Raw genomic sequence first — 22,028 nt, 5'->3', positions numbered from 1 at the left:
TTGATGTAGAAGAGACATGAAGAAGAGGGGACACATGTTGATGTGAGAAGAGACATGAAGAAGAGGGGACACATGTTGATGTAGAAGAGACATGGAGAAGAGGGGACCATGTTGATGTAGAAAAGACATGAAGAAAGAGGGAGACACATGTTGATGTAGAAGAGACATGAAGAAGAGGGGGGACACATGTTGATGTAGAAGAGACATGAAGAAGGAGAGAGGAGACACATGTTGATGTAGAGGAGACATGAAGAAGAGGGGACACATGTTGATGTAGAAGAGACATGGAGAAGAGGGGACACATGGTGATGTAGAAGAGACATGGAGAAGAGGGGACACATGTTGATGTAGAAGAGACATGAAGAAGAGGGGACACATGTTGATGTAGAAGAGACATGGAGAAGAGGGGACACATGTTGATGTAGAAGAGACATGAAGAAGAGGGGGACACATGTTTGATGTAGAAGAGACATGAAAGAAGAGGGGACACATTGTTGATTGTAGAAGAGACATGGAGAAGAGGGGACACATGTTGATGTAGAAGAGACATGAAGAAGAGGGGACACATGGTGATGTAGAAGAGACATGAAGAAGAGGAGACACATGTTGATGTAGAAGAGACATGAAGAAGAGGGGACACATGGTGATGTAGAAGAGACATGAAGAAGAGGGGACACATGTTGATGTAGAAGAGACATGGAGAAGAGGGGAGACATGTTGATGTAGAAGAGACATGGAGAAGAGGGGACACATGTTGATGTAGAAGAGACACGAAGAAGAGGAGACACATGTTGATGTAGAAGAGACATGAAGAAGAGGGGACACATGTTGATGTAGAAGAGACGTGAAGAAGAGGGGACACATGTTGATGAAGAAGAGACATGAAGAAGAGGGGACACATGTTGATTTAGAAGAGACATGAAGAAGGAGGGGACACATGTTGATGTAGAAGAGACATGAAGAAGAGGGGACCACATGTTGATGCTAGAAGAGACATGAAGAAGAGGGGACACATGTTGATGTAGAAGAGACACGAAGAAGAGGGGACACATGTTGATGTAGAAGAGACATGAAGAAGAGGAGACACATGTTGATGTAGAGGAGACATGAAGAAGAGGGGACACATGTTGATGTAGAAGAGACATGAAGAAGAGGGGACACATGTTGATGTAGAAGAGACATGAAGAAGAGGGGACACATGTTGATGTAGAAGAGACATGAAGAAGAGGGGACACATGTTGATGTAGAAGAGACATGGAGAAGAGGGGACACATGTTGATGTAGAAAAGACATGAAGAAGAGGGGACACATGTTGATGTAGAAGAGACATGAAGAAGAGGGGACACATGTTGATGTAGAAGAGACATGAAGAAGAGGAGACACATGTTGATGTAGAGGAGACATGAAGAAGAGGGGACACATGTTGATGTAGAAGAGACATGGAGAAGAGGGGACCCACATGGTGATGTAGGAAGAGACATGGAGAAGAGGGGACACATGTTGATGTAGAAGAGACATGACGAAGAGGGGACACCATGTTGATGTAGAAGAGACATGGAGAAGAGGGGACACATGTTGATGAAGAAGAAGGGACATGAAGAAGAGGGGACACATGTTGATGTAGAAGAGACATGAAGAAGAGGGGACACATGTTGATGTAGAAGAGACATGGAGAAGAGGGGACACATGTTGATGTAGAAGAGACATGAAGAAGAGGGGACACATGGTGATGTTAGAAGAGACATGAAGAAGAGGAGACACATGTTGATGTAGAAGAGACATGAAGAAGAGGGGGACACATGGTGATGTAGAAGAGACATGAAGAAGAGGGGACACATGTTGATGGTAGAAGAGACATGGAGAAGAGGGGAGACATGTTGATGTAGAAGAGACATGGAGAAGAGGGGACACATGTTGATGTAGAAGAGACACGAAGAAGAGGGGACACATGTTGATGAAGAAGAGACATGAAGAAGAGGGGACACATGTTGATGTAGAAGAGACGTGAAGAAGAGGGGACACATGTTGATGAAGAAGAGACATGAAAGAAGAGGGGACAACGTGTGATGTAGAAGAGACATGAAGAAGAGGGGACACGTGTTGATGTAGAAGAGACTGAAGAAGAGGGGACACCATGTTGATGAAGAAGAGACATGAAGAAGAGGGGACAAATGTTGATGTAGAAGAGACGTGAAGAAGAGGGGACACATGTTGATGAAGAAGAGACATGAAGAAGAGGGGACACATGTTGATGTAGAAGAGACATGAAGAAGAGGGGACACATGTTGATGTAGAAGAGACATGAAGAAGAGGGGACACATGTTGATGTAGAAGAGACATGAAGAAGAGGGGACACATGTTGATGTAGAAGAGACATGAAGAAGAGGGGACACATGTTGATGTAGAAGAGACATGAAGAAGAGGGGACACATGTTGATGTAGAAGAGACATGAAGAAGAGGGGACACATGTTGATGTAGAGAGACATGAAGAAGAGGGGACACATGTTGATGTAGAAGAGACATGAAGAAGAGGAGACACATGTTGATGTAGAAGAGACGTGAAGAAGAGGGGACACATGTTGATGTAGAAGAGACATGTAGAAGAGGAGACACATGTTGTTGTAGAAGAGACATGAAGAAGAGGGGACACATGTTGATGTAGAAGAGACGTGAAGAAGAGGGGACACATGTTGATGTAGAAGAGACATGTAGAAGAGGAGACACATGTTGATGTAGAAGAGACATGAAGAAGAGGAGACACATGTTGATGTAGAAGAGACATGAAGAAGAGGGGACACATGTTGATGTAGAAGAGACATGGAGAAGAGGGGACACATGTTGATGTAGAAGAGACATGAAGAAGAGGGGACACATGTTGATGTAGAAGAGACATGAAGAAGAGGGGACACATGTTGTTGTAGAAGAGACATGAAGAAGAGGGGACACATGTTGATGTAGAAGAGACATGGAGAAGAGGGGACACATGTTGTTGTAGAAGAGACATGAAGAAGAGGGGACACATGTTGATGTAGAAGAGACATGGAGAAGAGGGGACACATGTTGATGTAGAAGAGACATGAAGAAGAGGAGACACATGTTGATGTAGAAGAGACATGAAGAAGAGGGGACACATGTTGATGTAGAAGAGACATGGAGAAGAGGGGACACATGTTGATGTAGAAGAGACATGAAGAAGAGGGGACACATGTTGATGTAGAAGAGACATGGACCTTTAAAATGTAAGATGACTGTGTTGATTAAAAATAGATCTCAGGCAAACCTCCAAGCCCCGGACGGAGCCTGTTGTCGTAACCGTCGAGGAGCCCGTCAAGGATCCTCGTGAAAACTGTGCTGTTGTCATTGGCCGCCGCCTCCTTTTGAGCCTCTAGGAGACTAGGAGAGGAAACAAGGGAACAAGGGAACAAGGGTGTTGAGTATCAAAGAGAGAGGACAGGCAGAGACTAGGAGAGGAAACAAGGGAACAAGAGTTTTGAGATTCAAAGAAAGAGGACAGGTGGAGAGGAAACAAGGGTGTTGAGATTCAAAGAAAGATGACAAGCACAGAGGAAACAAGGGAACAAGGGTGTTGAGATTCAAAGAAAGATGACAAGCAGAGAGGAAACAAGGGAACAAGGGTGTTGAGTATCAAAGACAGAGGACAGGCAGAGACTAGGAGAGGAAACAAGGGAACAAGAGTTTTGAGATTCAAAGAAAGAGGACAGGTGGAGAGGAAACAAGGAAACAAGGGTGTTGAGATTCAAAGAAAGATGACAAGCAGAGCGGAAACAAGGAAACAAGGGTGTTGAGATTCAAAAAATGAGGACAGGCAGAGACTAGGAGAGGAAACAAGGGAACAAGGGTGTTGAGATTCAAAGAAAGCTGACAAGCAGAGAGGAAAGAAGGGAATAAGGGTGTTGAGATTCAAAGAAAGAGGACAGGCAAAGACTAGGAGAGGAAACAAGGGATCAAGAGTAAAGAGGGGGACCAACATCCCAGTTAAACTGGAAGTCAGACAGAACACGGTTATTGTGATGAATTAGCTCGCCACATTACGGACAGGCTCGTTGTGATTAATTATTCAACATAAGTGCTGCTTACTACTACCAGTAGAGATGATTAAGGCTTTGGCATGTGATCCAAATATAAACAAATGAGCTCCCCTGCTAAATATGGCAAGAAGTGAGGCGTTGTGTCCCAGGGAAGATCTCTTTTCTGTGGGGAGGATATGACTTTTATTATTACAAAGAACACTGTGTTCAAGCCCAGGCATCACCACAGAGACAAGGTTACAGGAGGATGTGAACGTGATCTCAAAGCCATTGATGAGAGGTGGCGATTCCACTGATTTACTGACAGCGTCGCCCAAAGATGTCTTCTCGACAGCAGGACACTTAAGAAGCGATGTAGCCGAGTGCAGATTGGTTGTGAGATCAAGAGAGGAAGGGCAGCAAATGTGTTTGCATATGAAAAACACAACTTATGGTTGAAGATTATTGATCAAATAGCAACTTTAAGACATTTTGCTTTCGTAATAAAAGCATTAGTTTAGCATGGAAATCACACTCCACTTCTAAAGCATGACATCTGTAACAATGGGACGTTATCAGCTCTTTGTTTACCTATTTTGGCATCCACACAGGAGCAGGAGGGAAAAGACGAGCCTCGCCATGATTGAAATGGTCTTCACTTTGTTAGCTGTAACACAATTACAGAGAGAAAAAGACAAAACAAATGTCATCAGGAATGCACCAAACACACAACAATGGGGTTTCACTATCCTCTAAATATGACAAATCTAGCACAAAAAAAAATCCCAATAACTCACACAAAGAAACTCAGCTGCAGACAGAGCATTACAGGAATCACTAAATCAAGTGGTGGGACGATCTCTGCTCAATGAGGTTGCAACTCTTTAACATGCAGAACACCTACCTCACAGATACACTAGACATCCTTAGATATCATGAAGACTATACATAAGAACAGGAATGTTCTGCAGTGTGATCTCCATTGTGTAAATCTCCCACTGCGTTTGAATCCAGTGCATTACATTTCACACGGGCCACCCCCCCACCACCTCCACCGTCACCTTTTTCCACTCTCTCCATCAACAAAATCTCATTTTCATTTGCCATGCTGTGTCTAATTATACCAAAAAAAAGCCAGAAGAAATGGGGTACCTGAATGCATATCCATCACCATCTTATGCTGCGAATGGAGGCTGGGGGTCTCCGTCTAAGAATCTGGGCGATCACGGGTTCAATCAGCTAATCCTCCGTAGCCCCTCCGGTGTTTCTGCTGTCTCTCAGGCGGTGTTTTAGTGTCTGTCTCCCCGCTTTAGTGTCTGCTGCACCGCCGCTCCTGCATCGCCTCCAGAGGTGTTGCAGCAGCAGCATCACACGCGTTTATCCGCCAGCCTCGCAGGAGACTGGATTCTCTCCACATTTTTTTCCGTCCCGATGCTATACCGCCTACTGCTGGTGCTGCAACACAGGCTAATCATTTTTTTATAATAGGTGCTGCCCATTGGTGGGTTTGGAGGAGGAGGCGCACTGGCAGGGAAACTAAGGGGGGGGAAGTCAGATGTTAACAAAATCAGGTGCGGGATTTAAAACGCTATCGCTGAATTCAACATTTAAAGTGTCATATCAGTTTTCCCCTTATCGTCACCCTGTCAGATTAACATCACCTGCCATGCTTCAAATATTCATCTGAACTGTTATCGATCAATTATATAAAGATCTTACGTAACCCAATTCGCCCCAGGGGATCAATCATTAGGATTTGTGATCATTTACATTTGCATGACTTTAAGACACGTTTTCCACCGTTTAATACCTGTATCTTAACTCAACCATTTCTCTGATCTATGGTAGCCTACTATTAAACCATGTATATATTACTTTCGCTATTTCAAACCCTTTTCAGTTACTTTTAACGTTATTTGCTCACCTTTTCGGAGATACTCCACACTTTCTGCAGACTAACGTAACTAACCTGCTGACTGCATAAGTCTGAGACAAATGGTTACAAAAAAAACACATCTGATATTAAAAACAGTGCTGCTGGATGTTTTTACGGTGTCTGTGAAGGCTCAAGAAAACGTTAATTTGATGTGAGTTTTATACATCTGGGTGAGTGAGTAAAATACTGCAAGACCAACCAACAAACGGCATTTATTTGGCTTATGCAACCAGCCTAACAATTTTTTGCATGCTGATTTATTTATGTTAAATCATGAATATGCATAGGCCTACATATGTCAAAACATGCAATGCAATTAAAGCCCTCTTCAGAAAAGTCTGGAATCGTTATCATCCTGACGGTTGCCATGAGAGGGAAGCCGAGATCCACGTTTCGCAGCCGGTATAATTAGTGATATTTAACATGCCTACTTAATCCGTCTGGAGGGGCAGTCTGTGCGCGGGGAAGTAACAGCACGAACACGAAATGGTGTCCCCTCTGGAGGCTGATTTCAACACCACGGACAGCTCCTGCAGAGTGATGACAGAGGGGGCAAGTGTGTGAGGAAAGAGAGAGAGAGAGGTGTGTGTGTGTGTGTGTGGTGTGTGTGTGTGTGTGTGTGTGTGTGTGTGTGTGTGTGTGTGTGTGTGTGTGTGTGTGTGTGTGTGTGTGTGTGTGTGTGTGTGTGTGTGTGTGGAGATGAGAGAGTGGGGGTGAGGGGCTCTCCCAGAGGAAATTCAGTGCCTTTCAATATTTTGCCCTGCAAGCATCCCACTGTTTCAGACTCCTGCTTTACTACCTGAAACAGAGGGCTGCACAGATTAGTTTACACGCACGCACGCACACACACGCACGCAAACACACACACACAGTATCCAACAAAAACACACATTTAAGGCTCATGAAACTGCTCAAATGTGAATTAAAAGCCATTCAAGCATATGGTGAAAATAGGAGACCCCAATATTTCCCAGCAATAGATATGTTAATGGTTGTGATTTAAGTCATTTTCATTGGCTAAAAGCTATTTTAGCATTAATGATGTCATCGCCCTTTTCTTTCAGGAATGCTGTTGACGGAAACAAGAAGTTGTTCGCCATCTATGACACGAGGTAGGAAATGTCACAACACACACACTGTGTGACACACACAGGTTATTATATTAATGAGGTTCTCCAACTGTGAGTTTAATTATCCGGAGTGTCTGGCGACTTCAATATCTCTCAGTCTGAATATAATCAATGCTACAGCCCTACATTTTAGATTGTTATAGGCGATAAACTGAAGGATCAATCACAAGCATCGATTAATAGGTTGATAAACACAGCCTGTCCCTCCTCGATATGGTTCGGGTCCCGCCATTTTTACAGGAAAGGGGATTGGCGCAGATGGAGTGAAGAGCACTGTAAAAAATGTCCATCTTAATTTAAGCCAATTTGAAGCAATATTGAGTCCTAAAATGTATTACTTTGTGAGGAAAAATGTATGGTTTCAACTCCATTCTTGTTTTACTTACTTAGATATTGGGTCTTGGATATAACTTAAATAATTTGTACTATTAAGAGAAATATATTTATAAGGCATTATATCATTTGACATAGGGAACATGGGGAACACAACTTGAACTGTGAAATAGTTGCATAATATTCTCTTTAACTTAAAAAAGGTTAAAGATTATTTAAAAACGAGTTTCAGGGAGAGTTGAATAACAATATGCAAATAAATTATATTATGGGAATTGTAGGATCCACTGTTTTTGAACATTTCTGAATATTTTCATGAATTAAAGTTAGAATATTTTGTCTGAAGCTGCTTTGAAATATGTCTCTTGTGAATCCTACAACTTACTGTAAGTGTTACAAAGCCATAGTGACCCTTTAAACATCCACATCCAATCAAAACACAAGACCTAAAATAGACAGAGGCAGATTATTCGCCAAATAATAAAAAAATGAAGAGAATTTACAGAGCACTTCATGCATTGGAAATGATTTTATATGCATTACAATAAAGGGAAACAGCTCTGGGATATTCCCCCTCAAATATAAAAAAGAAAGACTTAAAATTAGCTACTGGTGGATGTTTTTTACAGTGTGTAAGTGTTGGGCTTCGTCTCACATTTGAACAAACCGAGTGCCTTCACCGACACCAGCAGCAGCAGCACCCCGCGCGCACTCCTCATCAATATGCGCTTCAGATCCTGAATGTAGAGCCGCTTCTTCTTCTTCTGCACAGTCACACACGGCAACCCGGAGCCAGTGTTTGAAGTCGGGGATGTCTGCCCATATTTCACATCTGACTCCATCCACTGCCAGCTGCTGACTTTTACCCCTCTTCTCAGTCGACTTTCACCTCTCCGGGCAATCAATGGATTTACTCTGATTTTAAAAGAGCGTCCGGAACCGTCTCGACTGTTGCTGCTGTTGTTGTGGTTGTAAACAACGCAGAAAAGCACATACAAAAAAATAGGGGTGATGTTTCCTTTGCACAGGGTGCGTCAATTTCGCGTCTTTTCCGCACTGGTTGTCGGTTCGATTGTGTGTTGCGCGAAAAGGTGAGTGCTTTTGTCATTCTGTGAGAAGTCAAGGTTATTGTACGGGTTGATTGACAGCCGGAGCGAAGGTGATGTCCCCCCTTCTTTCTTCTGCTCTCATTCCAGCGTCAATGAACCGGGGAACATGTCTTTCGTGAAGGAGACGGTGGATAAACTACTGAAGGGTTATGATATCCGACTGAGGCCGGACTTTGGAGGTATGTGCCATGTTTACCTCCCCCTAATCCCCCCTGTGCTTTATGTTTGGCGCCATTCACAGTGTTGTGGTCAGGTGTAAAGGGCCTCTACATATTGTGCTTTTTAACCTCTTGCAGGCGCCCCAGTTGCAGTGGGGATGAGCATAGACGTGGCCAGCATAGACATGGTGTCAGAAGTCAACATGGTGAGTGCATTATCACTGTTTCTCTGTGTTTACTCAACCGCATAATGTATGCAGTCCTGCTGCCTCTGTACATTGGCACTCACAGTGCGGATGTAAATCCAGTTTTTTCTCTCTCCTCCCGAGCCATTATGTGATGGGCTGGGTTTCCTGTAAGCAGTAACACATATTTATCTCACACGCTGCACACTGCGCTACCTTACAGAGCCCGGGTGTACAAAATGAACATAATGCAGCTCCTGACAATGCTTATCCTCACAGTAGCTCACTTAGAGGAAAGATTAGAGCTGCAACAGTGGTTTGGCAATCAATACAGTCCACATACAGAGCAGGACACAGAGTGAGGGAAACATGCTCTGATGTTGGACTCTCCACCCTTTAAGTGTTTTCCTTTGTATCCAAACCGCTGCTTGTTAACCTCAGTGTTTCAGGAGCGTCCTCCCATAAGGGAGAGCTGTGATCCTGATTTGCTCATTTGTGAGTTTGATGCAGTTCGGCCTGTGTTGACACACGTCTGCACTTGAAGAAAAGTCTCTTCAGGCTGATGTGTCTTAACATATCCACAGATGAAGACCCGCATTGCATTGAAATAAGAGACACTGAGAGATGTTAAGCCCACATGAATGACCTGTCCAAGTGAAAACATTTTAAGGTATTGATTTTGATGCAACCTCTAAACCTCTGCCCAGACATGTTTCATGTGCCTGGGTGTGACCATTATGACTTTTATTATGAACGGAGGAGTCAAACTCAGGTCAGTCAGGGACTCAACCTCGGTCTGATTGTGAACATCACTTCACATAATGCTTTTCCTTATTGACCAGATCTACTTAAGAGGAACAAGGCTAGCTTTTTACTGCACCATAATGTTAGAAAATGATCACTATTTATCTGTGTGTGTGTGTGTGTGTGTGTGTGTGTGTGTGTGTGTGTGTGTGTGTGTGTGTGTGTGTGTGTGTGTGTGTGTGTGTGTGTGTGTGTGTGTGTGTTGATCAATAGTAATGGCTCAATAGCTTCTTCACCAGGTGACGCCTGGCTTTGACTTACCAGCACTCAGAGTGGGAAACAAGAGCTCCCTGACCTTTGGCATTAGAAAACACGCCCAAAGCAACTCCTAAAAATGACATTTCCTGTATATACATCTAATTTATTCAGCTAAAATGTACATATAGTTAAAACCTAGTAATTTGTTAGCCCAAAAAGTACAAATGTTCAGCTACTCAACTATAAGGATTCACTGTTTTAATTGATTGAAGATGGAGTTTCTACTTAAAAGCAACCATTTGAATACATCATCTTGCCATGTTCACTCTGTTCTGACATTTATGTTATTATTTAATGAGTCATTCTTATGTTTTGTGACCATTTCATATAATTGATCAAAAGTCTGTTCTAATTTAGGAGCTTCAAACACCTCAATTGACTAAAACAAAATAGCTAACTATGAAGATTAATGAATAATAATAACACTTTTAAGGATCCAAGAGCTCAGTGGCTAACATCAGCTAGCAAGCCAATTATGCAAATGCAGGGCAGCAATCAGACAGCTGAGATCACCCGTAAATAGATAATTAATTGGGTCCGTTTCTCATTGCCACCATTGCACCGAGGGACTGCATCCGCGTGCATCGGTGCTCGTTAGATGATGAACAGTTGGCTGCGATCCAGTGTTGAAGCCAAAACAAGACTGGTCAAGCTGCTTGTTGTTTTTCACACCAGTGTTTGACATTTGGTGGATGCTTTTCATCCGACGCCGGGACCGTCTGTGGCTGTGGAGCTGGGGATCGCTCCAGTGGGACAGGGATTACGAGTGCTTTTGTCCTGGGTTATCCAACACAAAACAGCAACGCCTGGATACATGCTGCTTCCTCTATTTCAGGCTCTGTCTTGCATTCATTTCAAGAAAACTCCAGCTACTAAATCCACTCCAGAATGACCCGCATGCATTCATGGGGGAACTAGTTGACTTGCACTGCTGTGCTGAAATGAGGCCTGGATCCAACAACTGTGTTCTACAAGGAGCACAGATTTGCAAAACAATACTGAGTAGAGAGCCTAAGGTTTTTGCTGTTTGTGAGTTACGGTTCTGCAGCTTTAGCGTGGGTAGGTGAGATCCAAAATCTTCTCACTAATTTGTTTAGAAAAGGGAGGTAGTGAGATATAATGTTTAGGAAATGGATCATGAAGTTGCAGATCAATCAGGGCAAAGGGCTAAGGTTATTCATCGGTATCAGTGGGGGGCGACTGGCTGAGAGGGAGTGCGGTCGTCTTTCCACCAGAAGGTTGTGGGTTCGATCCCGTGCAGTCAACATGTCGATGTATCCTTGGGCAAGATACTTAACCCTGAGTTGCTCCCGATGGCCAACGGTGTGTGAATGTTAGGTCCTAGAGTAAGGTACACTGCTCTGTATGAAAGGGTGTGAATGGGTGAACGACATGTAGTATGTAAAGCGCTTTGAGGGGTCTTAAAGACTGGATAAAGCGCTACAGTAGTAGTAAGTACAGTCCATTTATCATATGTATACTAGAGAGAAGAGGGATTGATCCTTGCAATATATGTATAGATATTCTCGGATGCTTAGCCCATGCAGGTCAAAATACTATATTAGGGACTGTAGTTTAGGGGAGGAGGAAGTCGAAAATGTAGTGAAATTGCTCATATATTTTGTAGTCCATCCATTCTTTATCCTCAAAACCGGACGCCTACATTACCCATGATGCAACTTAGCGGTAAACAGTTTTGGTAGGATATTTAGTGGTGTTATGGTAGTAGCTACAAATGTAGCCTATAGCTGTTAGCCTCAAGCAGAAGTAAGCAGTGGGAAACACATTTGTAACCCCAAAGCTGCAGTATTTGCACTAAAACGTATTTTCTCATATGCAGTAGTACATCCAAACACATGTCAACATTATTTGATGTACAAAATCACCCTTTAACACAACAACTCCCTACTATAGGTTAAGATGTAAGGGGGAATGTGAAAGACAATATTGATTATTCTGGGGAGGAACTTGTTTTTTAGAAACTGAAATATAAAACACCCACTCCAATAATTGTTTTACAGTCCCTTTATCTTGACATTGAGCACTTTACTCACACCGTGTACTCCCCTGGTCCCAATACTGTACATACCTCCACTCTGGTTTTATGTGATGTGCAGTGGGAGTTCATGTTCATCAACCGTGGCAGAATCGAAGATGGTCTTTGTGCTGCCTTGGGAATTTGACTGGAGACAACACTCGGGCAATCAATGCATCAACAGACCTGAACAAGAAAGCAAGGAATGGGAGAAGATACGATGTTAAGATTTATTGAAGGACTGAAAAGAGCAGAGAAAAGCGAGGGCTTGAAGATGTGAGAAATCCAGGGAAAAGCAGAGAGAGGAGGGGGGAGCTGACAGGAAAAAAAGATAGCAAGAAGACGACTGAATGTTACATCTGGCATGTCAAAAATCCACCTGGCAGGGCAGGTCGGCTAACTCTGAGCTGGGAGCTCCTGCACAGGCAGATGCTAAAGTGTGAGAAAGATGCACTAATTACCTCTGAGGTTTGTTGGTGGTGTGCCGGGGGCCTCGGCAGATGAGAAACACACACGAGGACAAGATCAGAGCACGGCAAAACAGATTATGTGTGTGCTGAGGCAGTGCTTACTTAGAAACTAGTTGTACACTTATTGATTCACGCTAACAAATGTGTCACTTCAGAGACAGGGGGTTGGGACTAAGGTTCGGGGGTGATTATTTTAATTGCAGCAGAGCCAGCATTTAGCAATGTTTTGAAACACCCCAATTAAGAATATTTAAAAATCAGGGCACCATGTGTAGGTGTGCTTTCATTATCAAAGACCTGGTGCAGACATGGCGGTCTTTATCCCAGCCCATTAGCCGTGCCTCGTGAAAGTCATCATCATTTTGAGAAATTAAATCACAGGGAAATGGTCAGAGTCTGAAACCGTGTGTGTGTGTGTGTTGCAGTTAACAGGCTGAACAAGCTAGTCATCCAGACACCCACGACTGCGTGTGGGTGTCAAAAAGAAGAAAAAAAATCTGTCATTATGGAGAGGTGAAAAGATCTCTCTCTCCATCTCTGCTTCTCCAAATGTTCCTGCTGCCTGCTTTGTGTTAAGGAGTGCACAACATTTCCATAAAGTAGCTTCATCTTTCACTCGGTGTGTGATTCCTGCAGAAGTGTTAAAGGTGACACAGCCTAGTCTGACAGGTATTTTGGCGTTGAATAAATATTGGCATCAGATGTTGCACAAACTGTGTCACCCTAATGATGGTATAGGCTTCGAGCTATACGAAAAAAGAGCATATCTTCCCTTCGAGCTGCGAGTATGGCTTAATATACCCTCATGTCTTTTATCCGGCATCCGGCTTCCTGCCTGATGGAATGTAATTGGCCTCAGGAGAGAGCAACGCTGTGGGGTGAAGCGATGCTCGCTGAGATTTGGAGTAAGCAGAGCGGCCACTTCCTGGTTGAAGTGCCAAGTAGCCAAAGGACGCGTACACTGAAGCTGCTTCGCTAACCCCGCAGTCCCATTTTCATAACTCCCTCTCGCTCTGAGCTGCGGATACCTTTAAGACTGTCTGAAGCTGGGGAATCAAAGAAAGTGACAGGCGGCAGCGGCCTCATTTTTTCTCTCAGTGCCACTCAAGCAGGCGTCATGTTGAGGCAAATAAAAAGCGGCAGGTAAACTATGAACTGGATTTATGGTGGGGGGTTATTGGAAAAAGGTCATCAGTCTGATTCCTCTAAGTGTAATGGATGGGGCGGATATATGAGCTTTGAGAAGGAGAGCAAAGACCCCTGCAGCAAAGGTTTTGAAGCTGATACGAAGTCCGTTTTACAGCAGAATAAGTAGATGCAGGTTTTGTGTCTGAAAACACGCACAAAATTGGGGTTAGACTTCTTTCCCTTTGCCTACGAATGAGTTTCTATTCTGGTGTACCTCGTTCACGTCACAATGGTTACTTTTATTACATTTCTCTTCCAAACGATACACTAGAGTTGCTCATTGATGGAAAAGTGGGAAGACTAACAAATATAGTTTTGACCAGTGTTTCAAGTTTGAAAGAAGGTCAAATGACTCTTGCTCGTCTTGTACATTGATACACTATAATAAGAGTTTAAATCCACCTTGGTGTCGGGTTTCCATTACTGCCGTTCAGATGAGAGCTGAAGCCAATACACACCGTGACTTCAGAGTCATTTGTTGTGCTAATGGCCTCCGATTGTAACCTTTCCCGCTAAATACAAAACCCAGATTTGAGTGGGTTTTACGTCCAGTGGGAAACGGTCTTTAGAGTTAAAGGTCAGGAGAAATCAATCCTTGCTTTTGTTATATTGATCATTGTATTATTAGTGAGTCAAGAAGAGTGACTTTGTTGGCATGAATGTTCATATCATGAATAATAAAACAGGTTTAGACAACTCATTCATTTCTGTCAGAAGTTATTAGCATGTGCTGCTTAAGCTAAACAATCTGTATGATTCTTGCACGAGTCCCTTTGTCTGCTTGTTGCTTTAGAAAGACTCTTATTTTTGAAGGGTTGTGTTGGATGACCCTTTATTCTTTGCCTTCTTCCCACACACAAGACCTCTGAAACCTGTTTCTCCCCTCGAGCTGCGCCTTCTCTTACTGCATCTGTTGTTCGAGCACATGACACACTTTTGGGACCATTCAATAAAAACAAAAAAGACATCCTATACTCAGTATTTTCCTCAAGATGAGAAAAGCCAACCCAAAAATGGTGCAAACAAATGGCAGGTTGCATTAGTGCATTTTAACATAGTTTTACATAAAAAAGCTTTGTATAAATGAAACTAAATCTTCAAGCGGGATAAAATGTGATATACTCTAATAAAAGAAGGATGTGTACCGCAGGGGCTCTTAGACAGAGTTGTATTTGTACATTTACCATTTGCTGTCTTTCCCCGCCTCCCTCGTACCTTGAAATGAGGCAATACATCATGAAATATTAGACAGTGAGGGAATTATACTGTATATTGAAGACGGCAACACGGTGTCATTTGAAGAAGAAAAGCCCAATTCAGTCCCTGTGTTTGCTCTCAATAAGGGACGGGGCTATTTTTATATTCTATAGCAGCAGAAGGATAGGAAGTCGCTGAGGGATTCCCCCGCACTGCGGTGATACATCGCCTCGGGGCCATCCCCAGGGAGGGCTCCCAAATTACATTGAAGTGACTCAAATTGCTTTACTTGGACGTGGGTTCACGCGGAGTACACAGTGATTACATATCATATCATCGTTTGTTTCCCCGAGATGTGAAGTTTATCCGCGGGAAAGCCGGCGGTCATTTATTTTTCATGTTGAGCCGAGCGGCTTTGTTATGTGTAATGATGATTTCTTTTTTGGGTTTATCAACACGTTCTCTATTCCCTCCCCTATGGTGCGGCGGCGGCGGCGGCGGCCTATGATGATGAGCCGGTTCTAGCATATGCCGGGGACAGAGAGCATATGCCATGTGACAAACAACGTTAGCAGGATGTTTCCTAGATACTGGTGCTATCAGGACGTAGCAGTCAGTATGCTAGCGCTGCAGAGAGAGAGAGGGGAGATTAAATTGAATATGGGTCACTTCGCAGCCAAAACTCTGCTTATCTGAATTCTCACACACCCTGAATGAAAGTGATAATCCAGTCGGGTTAATTGAATAATTGAGGCTTGTTGGAAATCATTTCCACTGGTCATTATCTGCGCTGAAAACATATGCTAATAACCAAGCTGTGCTGTGTATTGGGACTTCATGTGTTGTGGGAGATGGGAGAGTTGTCAATAATTCATAATCCATAGTCCTAGTTCATAGAAAGAAAGAAAATCAGAGTCCCTCAAGGTTCAGCGCAGGTACCGCAAAGCGCCTCATCTGAAATTCAATCTGATTGTCTGCATGCACTATTGATGAGGATTGCTTGGCCGTGTGTTTGTACCGACTACATGGTTAATTTAAATCATTGATGTCCTACTAGTCGCGCGTACTTTAGCTGCTGACACTCTAGCGAGAGATGGAAATGCATACCTCGAGAGGCGGGATATGATAGGGGTCAAAAGGAAGCCGTGTGAAAGAGACATCAGTCATTCGTAGGGATTGATGGAGGGTTACGTTACAATGTGATGGAGGAGAGTCTACAGCACCTGGTTAATGTCATTTCTCCACATGTTGTGATCAATCCACATTGATTCCTTTAATGAGACGGAGACCGATCGCACACATCGCCCTCCCTGACACCAAAGCCTTGAAACCGACAGGGATTAATTCTCCAAGAAGCTGCATGCTATCACTGGTCCGCTGTGACTCAAAACGGGAGAAGATTAACCTATGTAGGGAGGAGTTGTTAGTGTTTTTTGTCACGGGGCTAATAGATTCATATATTCTGCGCTGCTATGAAATCAGAGAAAGAGAGAAAGTAGTTCCCGTTATATAACAGCTGCAGACTTTGCAAAGCTTCTCCAGAGCAACATAATGTTATAAAACTCTACAAAAGGAAGAATAGTCCCCTTTTATTACAAGTAAACCAGTGTATGCTAAAATGGTGGCTCCTTCAAGTCTCCTATAGTTCCACAGGGTTAACATGTTTCCAAACACATTTAGGGTAAACAAAATAATTATTTAACCAGATAAAAAAGCATTGAGATCAAATCTAATTTACAATGCTGACCTGGCCAAGAAGGCAGCAACGTTACACATGACACAAACATATAAAATACAGAGAACATAACTAAGAAAATAAAAGACGAAAAAGCAGTCACTACATTGAGCACATTAAGACAGTAAGAAAGGTGCACTACTTATTACTGTAAGAGCAGCTGGTGGGAAGGACTTCAGACAACTTCAACCTAAAACATGCATTGAGACAAGTGCCGTCAGTTTGAGGCGTGATTGAAGGTCATTCCAAGACCAAGGACCATCATGAAAAAGACTCCTTTTCCCAGCCTCAGTCCGCACGGCAGGAACCCGTATCCAGGCACTGGATCTGAGGCTGTGAGAGTCACAAACTGGAGCAGATCTAGCTCATATGTGCAGTGGAAGCTTTCCTAAAATGGCTTTATACATGAATAAAAACCAATGCTGCATCCTACGCATGGTAAGTGAGGACCATCCAGTTAGGCTGTACAGTTTGCATTGATGAGTCCTATAGGGTGCATTTGATATATAACGCAGTGCAGCATGGTAGAGTGGGTCAAGCTTGGCCAAAACAGTGGGACAGGCAAATCTATTTACTTTACACCAATGGAGAGACTCTTATCTTTGTTTTCTGACAGGGTTTTTTGTAGATAAATGCAGTCAATTAGCAAAGTGTCAACATGAGACATGTGTGTAATTGCCAATAACTAGTTAAAATGACCAATGGGAATAAAAGGAAGATGTTGGCGGCCACACACACACCTCTAGGGCTGATGACAATTTTCATTATAAATGAGAATTCTTTTTTTTATTAATTGATTTAACATTTAGCTTTTAAACCCAATTTACAACGATAAGCTGCAAATCTTCACATTTTGGAGCTGGAAATCGATATCTATGTATCTATCACATTATTGCAGATTTGTGCTTGGAAATGATATCATAAAGGGTAATTGATATCTTAAACCACATTTTCTTAGAATATTACTCTTTATTCCCACATAATTGGCCCAAATCCAAAGATATCTCATTTACAACGATATCAAACGGATAAGGCAGCACATTTCGGAGCTGGAAATCTATATTTTTGGGGATTATTGCTGGATAAAATAGTGTATCTATCACAATTATTGCAGATTAGTGCTTAGAAATGATATCATAAAAGGACAATGCTATCATAAAACCTCATTTTTTACAATATTACTCTATTTACTTCCATAGAATTGGCAATAACCAAGCACAACCAGACTGGCTCCACCGTTTTGGCGGACCCCAAACACACCATGTTTCCACCACTATACCTTCGTGGCTCGGTGCCAAATCTCTTTCCTCCTCATGCTGGGGGACCCATCTGTATCCTGTGCTGACTAAGACTTTCCCTGTGTGCTAACCCATCGTGGAAAACATGTAGGAAGAATTAGTCCAAATAAAGGGATGAATAATTAACGAGCAATTCTAATTTCAGTTCAGTTTTAGTTATAAGTGTTGGGATGATTCCAGTTATGTAACGTCTTCAGGAAGCCATGCTCACTGCAGTGGACGTTTTCATCCTCATTATTAGTATTTTACATTTGGTGCGTACCTGATATATACGCAGCAGCATCGATGGACATGTGTTTGTGCCAGCTTGGTGCGGGCGGGTTTCATTTCAAAGCCACAGCGGGCAGAGAGAGATCATGGCATGGCCCTGAGAGAGAGGGAGAAAGAGAGAGAGAGAGAGAGAGAGGGAGGGAGAAACAGAAATAGGAGAGAGACTGTTAGCTCGGGTAAGTGGATTATGGGATGTGGAAAGAAGGAAGGAAGGGGGGAAGGAGGAAGGGAGGGGCTCTGTCCTCTATCTTCACTTCTCTGGTCGAATACTACTGGAGTCAATGCTAAATAAAACAGTTTCTAACCTATTTTACACACACTGTAATAACTCGAAATCTTGCCAAGTATAATTGTCTTATCTCTATTCAGAATATATCTTCCTTATCCTGGTAAAAAATATAGCTCAACATACAATTCCCCAGCTAATTATAAGATATCATGTATCCAAATATCCCATATTACTTGAATCAATGCAAAATAAAACTGTTTCTAAGCATCCTATTTTTACACACGGTAAAAACGAGAAAGTATATTCGTCTAATATCTAGTCAGAATATGTCTTTACACTTCCCTATCCTGGTCAAATATAGCTCAAAATACATCTCATAAGATCTAATATATCCAAATATCCCATATTATTTCAAGAAATCTTATCCAGCAAATGTTCACAATGCTTATTATCCTATCCCCAAACTAACAGGCTGGACTTAAGTACGTCTTGCCTTAGGTGCCAGATAGTGAGGGTTTATTACAGACAGATACAAATACTACACATTTGAAAACACTTAAGTAATCTAAAAGCCCATTTGGGGACTGGGGAAATGTTGTCAAACAAATTGGGTTGAATCTACGAGGAAAGTGCAATACACTTTCACTTAAAGTACATATATCCATGTGGGTCCCATACAGTACATAAAATGCATCAAGATACAATCAAAGTACAAAAAATCTATTGGAATAAAGTCGTGTAAATCTCAGGAATCAGCCTTTTTGAAATGAAATAAAACACAAGCTTTTGAATCACTGCTTACTGGGAATACACTACTGTTGATATTAAAGGGAGGTTTTCTGTGGAAGCTGCAGCTACATGAGTCACGCTTGTTGTTGTACGACAGCATATCGATGTTAATGGTTTCATGAAGGGAGGGCAAAGGATCTTGGGAGAGTTTGGCCGCAGCGTATGGACCAGTTGGCTCTCGCTCTGTAAGCAGGCAGGACGCTGGGTCGTGTCGTGTAAATATTAGGAGCTCCAACAGTGGGGAATGGGTAGTCGATGGAAATCTTAGTTCACAGGCTCCTCCCCCAACAGTGCAACACAATGAAACAGATAAAATATTGCAAGTAAATACAATAAAATAGAATAGAAATAGTGCAAGAAGAGTCTATATACATGTAATTGGAATAATTACTAATAACAGGTTTGTTACCAGGTAGGTTGACACGTACGAGGAATTTGACTTGATGGATGTTCTTTCAAAAGTTCAGGTGTTTAACAGTCGTATGGCCTGTGGGATGAAACTGTCCCCGAGTCTGGTGGTTTTAGACACATTTAGTGCATCTATTAGGGCTGCTCGATTATGACCTCCTCCACAGACACACTCCCACTCGCTCACCTCCGCTCTGCTGCTGCCAACCTCCTGTCCCTCCCCACCCGGACCAACCTCAAGTCCTGGGGCGACAGAGCCTTCTCCGTTGCTGCACCCACCCTCTGGAACTCACTACTCCAATCCATCAGAGATTCTTCCTCCCTCACAGCATTCAAAACATCACTCAAACCCCACCTGTTCAACACTGCATTCAACCACTGACCCCCCCCCCCCCCCTATTTTCTGTTTTGTTTATCTCTTTTTGTATTTCTTTGTTATCTATTTTATTTGTTTTCTCTTGTCTTTATTTTTTCTTAACTCTCTGTCAAAGCGTCTTTGAGTTTCATGAAAAGCGCTATAAAAGTCCCATGTATTATTATTATTATAATCTCGATTATTTGGGTCAATAATTGATATCACGATTATTAAAAACGATTATCCATTTACTTTGAAAACCCTGAACTTTAAGTAGAATTCAACTGAAAAACCAAAAAATAAAATAAATAATAATAAAACAATAATCGTTTTATTTCGATTACGTTGTTTTCGTAATCGTTGCAAGCCATAATCGTAATTGCGATTAAAATACGATTAATTGAGCAGCCCTAGTATCTATGATTGATTTAACTATCAAACATGACCTGTTGTCTTTTGTCCTGTGTTTGTTTCCGTAGGACTACACGTTGACCATGTATTTCCAGCAGTACTGGAGGGACAAGCGTCTCGCCTACATAGGAATCCCCCTCAACCTGACTCTGGATAACAGGGTTGCCGACTCGCTCTGGGTCCCCGACACATACTTCCTCAACGACAAGAAGTCTTTCGTCCACGGAGTCACCGTCAAGAACAGAATGATCCGCCTGCATCCGGACGGGACCGTTCTCTACGGCCTCAGGTTGGTTCTGACTCACACTATTATCCCATTTTGTCTGACACAAGAGTTGGGAAAGATACATATATTCTGCAGAGACTCCCTATATCATTGTCAACAAATCCTTTGGTTCTGCTTCACACTGCTCCCCCTTTCTTGTCCAACATTCTGTAAATACAAGTCCTAAGAGGTTGCAACAACCAAAACCATCAATGAATTGATCCTATCACTAGTGAATAGGACATTCAAAGTGGACTACCAGTCACCCTGACTACACATATGGCTGTTTGGCCTTTGCACAAAATGACAAAGGACAACCGAGTGTCGACATATCCGAAGAGGGTGCAATGACCACAACCAACAACGTATTGATTCTAGGTCTGTGTAGCCAATGAAAAGTGGGCTTACTAGTCATCCTGATGTTACAAACCACCGCTTTGAAGCCTTGAATTTGGCCATCGCAATCTTTTAATGGAACCAGAATGAATACAAGACGAGGGTCAAACTACAACCTAATACCCTTTCTTCTCCATATTCTGAAGATACAAGTCCTAAGAGGTTGCAAACACAGAAACAATCAATTCATGTATCCTACCACTAGACACTGTGTGTGTAGCCCGTAACAAGTGGACATACCAGTCACCCTGACCACAAATGTGGCTCTGGCCCTTATTAGGTTTTTGGAACCAGAAATGAAAAGCAAACTACAACCAATTGCTGAACACATTGGCAGCTATTCAGCGTATCGTTGGTTCTGATTCGCACTATTATCCTATTTTTGTCCGACACAAGATTAGGGAAGGATACAAATATTCTGTAGAGACTCCCTATATCATTGTCAACAAATCCTAGGAGGTTGCAAAGACAGAAACAATCAATAAATAGATCCTATCACTAGTGAGTAGGACATTAAAAGTGGACACACCAGTCACCCTGACCACAAATGTGGCTCTCGCCCTTATTTGGTTTTTGGAACCAGAAATGATTAAGGACCGATTTCTGGAAAAGCTTGCAGATACTCTCCATATTGTTTCTGAATTGTCAAGATATCCTAAGAGGGTGCAAAGACAGAAACCAACAACTCTGTGTATTCAATGAAAGCCTTCAATTGGGCTCTTTGGCAAGATGAGGGTCAAACTACAACCGAATGCTGAAAGATAAACTGTTAGGCCACCGAGATGTTACAATGAACTCATATTAACTGTGAAAACACTGAAAGGTACAGTAAGGTACGTTGCCTAAAAACTATTCAAATCAATGGCCAAGCACAATAAACGCTGTTATCTTACAGTGTGTTTAATTGAAAACAACCACACAATGTTCTCCTCTAGTTGAGCAGCGTTTGCACCTGTGCCCATCTGTTTAAGGAAGACCTTTTTCAACAAATAAACTCTGGCTGAAGAGGTCATTGATTCTACATATGTATTTATCTTGTT

General features: G+C 42.5%; 2 protein-coding genes across 5 annotated transcripts in view; one reads left to right on the top strand and one right to left on the bottom strand.

Annotated features, from left to right (window-relative positions):
- Nucleotides 1–5,489, bottom strand: part of LOC117557189 (gamma-aminobutyric acid receptor subunit alpha-5-like) — a 28,480-nt gene extending 22,991 nt beyond the window's left edge. Inside the window, exons 1-3 of the mRNA XM_034232900.1 lie at nucleotides 5,182–5,489; nucleotides 4,621–4,696; nucleotides 3,282–3,394 (exon numbers count right to left, since the gene is read on the bottom strand). Coding sequence (XP_034088791.1) covers nucleotides 3,282–3,394; nucleotides 4,621–4,696; nucleotides 5,182–5,203 — 211 coding nt within the window. The 5' untranslated portion in view covers nucleotides 5,204–5,489. The remainder of the gene's footprint in view (nucleotides 1–3,281; nucleotides 3,395–4,620; nucleotides 4,697–5,181) is intronic.
- LOC117557188 (gamma-aminobutyric acid receptor subunit beta-3-like) overlaps nucleotides 1–22,028 on the top strand; it is a 65,929-nt gene that overhangs the window by 20,179 nt on the left and 23,722 nt on the right. For 2 of the 4 annotated variants that reach the window (XM_034232896.1, XM_034232897.1), the window contains exons 2-5: nucleotides 7,030–7,077; nucleotides 8,625–8,716; nucleotides 8,834–8,901; nucleotides 20,396–20,616. In XM_034232896.1, coding sequence (XP_034088787.1) covers nucleotides 7,030–7,077; nucleotides 8,625–8,716; nucleotides 8,834–8,901; nucleotides 20,396–20,616 — 429 coding nt within the window. Of the gene's footprint in view, nucleotides 1–7,029; nucleotides 7,078–8,086; nucleotides 8,520–8,624; nucleotides 8,717–8,833; nucleotides 8,902–20,395; nucleotides 20,617–22,028 lie in introns of those variants that run through there. The other 2 variants (XM_034232898.1, XM_034232899.1) reach the window with 1 other exon arrangement.

Source organism: Gymnodraco acuticeps, unplaced genomic scaffold, assembly GCF_902827175.1.
Source record: "Gymnodraco acuticeps unplaced genomic scaffold, fGymAcu1.1, whole genome shotgun sequence".
In the NCBI taxonomy this organism is placed as follows: Eukaryota; Metazoa; Chordata; class Actinopteri; order Perciformes; family Bathydraconidae; genus Gymnodraco; species Gymnodraco acuticeps.
The sequence above is the reverse complement of the archived record's forward strand: the minus strand, read 5'-3'. Positions and strand labels throughout refer to the sequence as shown.